General features: G+C 40.9%; 1 protein-coding gene across 1 annotated transcript; it reads left to right on the top strand.

Moving 5' to 3' along the window:
* Positions 345 to 1280, top strand: LOC106504900 (olfactory receptor 8B3-like). Its single transcript, XM_013979508.2, has one exon. The coding sequence runs from the start codon at positions 345 to 347 to the stop codon at positions 1278 to 1280; it is 936 nt and encodes a 311-aa protein (XP_013834962.1).

Below are 5296 nucleotides of genomic sequence, written 5' to 3' on the forward strand. Positions count from 1 at the left end.
AGAAGTTGAGCTCAAGTCCTTCTATCCCGCCATCTTAATCCTCTTTGTCCCTCTCTCTTATCCCTTAGTTTTGCCCAGCAGCCTTGTTTGCATATTGCAGCACTGCCTTCCCTCTGTGGGCTAAGTCTGTGATGCTCTTTGTTTACTTGAGCTTATCAAGACTTGAATATGTGGAAGTCCATGCCATTCCCAATCATGATACTGAGAGAGGCAGATGCTGTGGGTCCAGGCTGGGCTAGTCTCAGCCATGCCCAGTCTATACGCTGGGAGCTTTTGTGAGAAGAGTTGAGTTGATCTCTAATGTAACCCTTTTCTCCTGTGTCCCCAGATCCTCTTAGAGAAGAATGGCTCCTGGAAATGGTTCATTTGTGACTGACTTCATTCTGGTGGGCTTAACGGACCATCCAGCTCTCCAACTTCCTTTGTTCTTGCTGTTCCTAGTAATGTATATGGTCACTGTGCTGGGAAATTTTGGCTTGATCACAGTAATCGGGCTGAATTCACACCTGCACACCCCCATGTACCTTTTCCTCTTCAACTTGTCCTTCATAGATCTCTGCTATTCTTCAGTGTTTACACCAAAAATGCTCACACATTTCTTATCAGAGAATAAGCTTATCTCCTACCTGGGGTGCATGGCTCAGCTCTTCTTTTTCTGTTTTTTCGGTATTTCTGAAGCATGTGTGCTGACTGCAATGGCGTATGATCGCTATGTGGCCATCTGTAACCCCCTGTTGTATAACATTGCCATGTCCCCTAAAGTGTGTTCCAGCCTTATGCTTGCTTGCTACTTGATGGCACTTTCTGGTGCCATGGCTCACACTGGATGCATGCTGAGACTGACCTTTTGTGACGCAAATACCATCAACCACTACTTATGTGACATCCTTCCTCTGCTCCAGCTCTCCTGCACCAGTACCTACATCAATGAAATGATAGTTTTCATTGTGGGAGGCATCAACATCATTGTGTCCAGTCTCACCATCTTTGTCTCTTATGGGCTCATCCTCTCTAACATCCTTCACGTCAGCTCCTTGGAGAGCAGGTCCAAAGCTTTCACCACCTGCAGTTCCCACATAATTGCAATTTCTCTGTTCTTTGGATCAGGGGCAATTATGTATCTCCAACCATCATCTTCTGGGTCAATGGATAAGGGGAAACTCTCTTCTGTCTTTTATACCAATGTGGTTCCCATGATGAATCCCTTAATCTACAGTTTGCGGAACAAAGATGTTAAATTTGCTCTGCGAAAAACCCTGAGGAGAAGATTCCAGTTTTGATTAGAATCTGTGTCTGTGGGTGTTGTCATTGGATAGGAGATTCTATGTGTTTATTGATAGTATTTTTAGTTGCAGCCATCTTACCTTATTTCTTTCTCCTCTTGGTGAAGGAATTTTGAGTCTTTTCGCCAGCCGTTTCCAATTTATTAGTGTACATCTTTTTTCAGAATCTCCATTTTCCTTTCTTTTTCCATCCTGTGTCTTGTTAAGGAAGACTTTAAGAAGTAAGCTCATCTTTGTTTTATTTTTAAGTTATCCTTATGAATTTTCCCTTTTTTCACTTGGAAAAGCAGAAATGGTTCTGCTAATCATGGTGAAGTAACACATTTGGCTTTTTAGCATCATTAGTAAAGTGAATTGTTTGGCTTTTTAAAGTCATTGATTTGAATGATCAGTAATGTAATATCTTGTGCATTGTGGCGTTTCTTAAATATCGCTTGTGCTATTGGAAGCATGATTGAGATAAGCTGTCTCTACACTTCTCCTTCTCCCTGCAGTTGTCAGGAATATGACTCCTTTCGATGCCTGTGTTTCTTAATTATAGCAGATTCCATAAAGACTATCATCAAATACACCCCACTTGCAAACTGTGAATATGATGCATTTAAACGCTGTTACATATACACCTCAGAGATTTCATATTCATCACTATATTTGAAGTAGTATTTGGTTTTCAATACGTATTTACTATATGGGAAAAACACTGAGCATCAGAGAGGTTAGTGATTTACTTAAAATCATAGTGCTGCTTTCTGAAAAATTTTAGAGTCAACACTTACCCTCCTGATTTCAGGTCTACTACTCCTTCTAGCATACTTTCTGTCTACTTCATTCATTTTAAGGAATAGAAGATATAAGCAAGTTTGCTTTGAAGGCAGACTTCCTGTAAAAAATAGTGTGAAATGAAATGTTTTCAGGGTCTTGTAATTCAGAGAAGAGGGTGGGGGAGGAAAAATTTCCCATGAGCGTGTCCTAGCCCACCATGCAAAGAGACACAGTCAGTACATAAGAGGTCCCTCGGGGATGAACAGTGAGATGTAGAAAGTGCATTTCCTCCTGAATTTGTATCGTCCTCAGGAGAGTATTGTCATTATCTTTCACTGTTTATAAGGCTTTGATTAACACTTATTATACACAAATGATCACATACTAACAGCGGTTTGGGGAAGGAAGACCAATTTGTGGAGAACTAGGTAGAGAGAGGACAACCTCTTAAGGAGATAAACTAGTGATTGGTAACTGAAACTCACATTAGGAGGAATGAATAGAACGTAAAATGATGAGAGAAGATAGCGCTTCTGTGACTCTGTTCTTTCTGGAGCCTTTAGAAACATTGTGGGTATCACCGGATTTCTCAGGATAGAATAAAACTGACATTATTCTGTTGTTAGTGTTAAATGACAAAACCAGTGGATCTGGGAACCAAAAAAAAAATTCCTCCTGTTTTGTTGGTTTCTGTATGCTACTCTCATAGAGATTTTTAAAAAATTAAAACATAGTTAATTTTCAACATTGTCTAATTTGGAGTTTTTTTAAGCTAGAGAATCCTCAAATTGCACTTGAGAGAGCAATGTTAATTTGAAAGCATATGTGGTGAATAAGTTCATTTTTACAATGTCTTTTTTAGAAAAGTATCTTGGGTTATTTTCTTTTGAGAATATAGGCAAAGAGATGACCCCACCCACTTAAAAATCTTTAACATGATGTCCAGAGTCAATTGAAACATGTTCTAATATCACTACCATAACATTTGCTAGTTTACTGGTTTTTTCATCTCCATTCACTCTTTAGCTATTTTGAAATTTATCCTAGGCACATTGTTGGCTCTCTTGTTTGGTTTTAGATGCTCATTGCTAAATGCTTGACTTGCGGTTTTATTTATTTATTTATTTGTGTCTTTTGTCTTTTTAGGGCCCCACTTCCAGCATATGGTGGTTCCCAGGCTACAGGTCTAATTGGAGCTGTAGCTGCCTGCCTACACCAGAGCCACAGCAGTGCCAGTTCCAAGTTGAATCTGCAACCTGCACCAGAGCTCACTGAAATGTTGGATCTTTAACCCACTGAGCGAGGCCAGGGATTGAACCTGCATCCTGTTGTTTCCTAGCTGGATTTATTTCTGCTGCGCCCGACGGGATTTCTGGCTTATGGTTTTAAATGACACCTCATATCTCATCCCCTGATCCAATATTAATATGCTTGATTTTCACTTAACGAGTTCATTTATGTGAAATAATTGAAGAGTTCCCGTCGTGGCTCAGCGGCTAACAAATCCGACTAGGAACCATGAGGTTTTGGGTTGGATCGCTGGCATCCATCAGTGGGTTAAGGATTCAGTGTTGCCGTGAGCTGTGGTGTAGGTCACAGACAGGGCTTGGATCCTGCATTGCTGTGGCTCTGGCATAGGTAGGCAGCTACAGCTCTGATTAGACCCCTAGCCTGGGCATCTCCATATGCCTCGGGTGCAGCCATAGAATAGACAAAAAGACAAAAAAGACACAAAATACTTGATCTTTGTCATATTTTTCATTTTGTTCTTCTTTTAGTCACTGTCTCTTCTGGTCATGTTGTTGTCCATATTGAAAGAAAAGTGTATCTCAACAGGCAGACCCTTTGGGAAGCTTTGTAGGTGGCATCGAGTGTGTTCAATCTGTTACATATTTTAGAGTATTTAAGGTGGCTCAAAGAGTGGGTTACAGTTGACCATCGTTTATTTAACATGATTCAAAATACAAATGAAACCTCTTTCAATCTCAGACAAATCTCATTCTTTAAAATTAGGTTTCATTCTTTTGGATGACTTTGCAACAATATCAGAAAGCCATGTGCATACAAATTGTAAAAGTTAAGGTTGGCCAGGTTCAAGGAGGGGCAATTTAATTTTTTAATCAGTACATTTAAATGCTTTAGAACTCTATGGACTTCTTTCAAAAGGGAGGGACATGCCAGAGAAAACAGGTCAGTTGTTTTCCATGCACAGGATAGAATAGCCATGTGTAGATTTTGGTTCTACTTATCAGTTGAAATGGGATGAAAGAAGGTGTGGGGTAAAATATGATTCTATTGAAGTTGTCCCCTAGCTGGGACTCAAACAGGGAAGCCATGGGCCTCCCCCTTGCTTGCATGCTTGCAGGAGAGAGCTGTTTCTAAGTCAGTGAGAAAGCTTTGGTTTTCTAGGCCTGACAGAAATGGTCCTCTGAGTGAAGGTCCAGAATGTCCCCTGACTACATCCTGAATTGGTTTGATGTAAACTTCCTCTAAGGGAGCCACTGTGACTGCTCAGGGTCAGGCTTGGAATGAACAGGAAGAGAGTGCCCTGTGGTTAAGACCTGAGGAAAACTGGAAATAAAAGTGTTCTGATTTCTATATCCCTTCAATTCCTGACCCCCCACTTTACTGCAACCCATTGTACATTCCACTTTGTATTGTTTCCCGACACACACACACACACAGACACACACACACACACACACACACACACACACACACACAGGAGTGTCTTCAAGTGTTGTATTTTAATGAGATCCCTGCCTATCATCACCTGCATGGCACACAACCCACTTTTCATCTTTGCAGACACATTCAGGTCCGTGGCTCCTGGCTCCAGTGCCTGAGGACCAAGGCTAAGAAGGAAGTACTTGTTGAATCCAGCAAGAGGGAATGGTTGTTGAAGTGGTCATCCATTGAATTAGGTAACAACTAGAGCAGCAAACAACACTCCCATTTTGTGCCCATATTTGATGATGTGTGCAATGGGCTGTATGTCTGAACTGAGAGAAAGTCACAAAGGTAGTTTTTGTCATTAGGGCGTAGTGGAGATGCGTGCTACCCATGGACACTTTCACGTCAGTCTTATGTACTCAAATTATTACTGCAGTTTGATTATGATGAATTGAAATCCATATTGAGGGCAGACAATATTCTTCCATACTCTGGCACAGCTGATTTTTCTCTCAAGCCCAGGGACATTTCACTGTGTATTCAGCCTGGCACCAGATGAAGTAGTTGCTTTATATGCG

Source organism: Sus scrofa, chromosome 9 (assembly GCF_000003025.6).
Source record: "Sus scrofa isolate TJ Tabasco breed Duroc chromosome 9, Sscrofa11.1, whole genome shotgun sequence".
In the NCBI taxonomy this organism is placed as follows: Eukaryota; Metazoa; Chordata; class Mammalia; order Artiodactyla; family Suidae; genus Sus; species Sus scrofa.

Coding starts and splice junctions, on each gene's coding strand:
- LOC106504900 (XM_013979508.2), top strand. CDS start 345: ATGGCTCCTGGAAATGGTTCATTTGTGACTGACTTCATTCTGGTGGGC.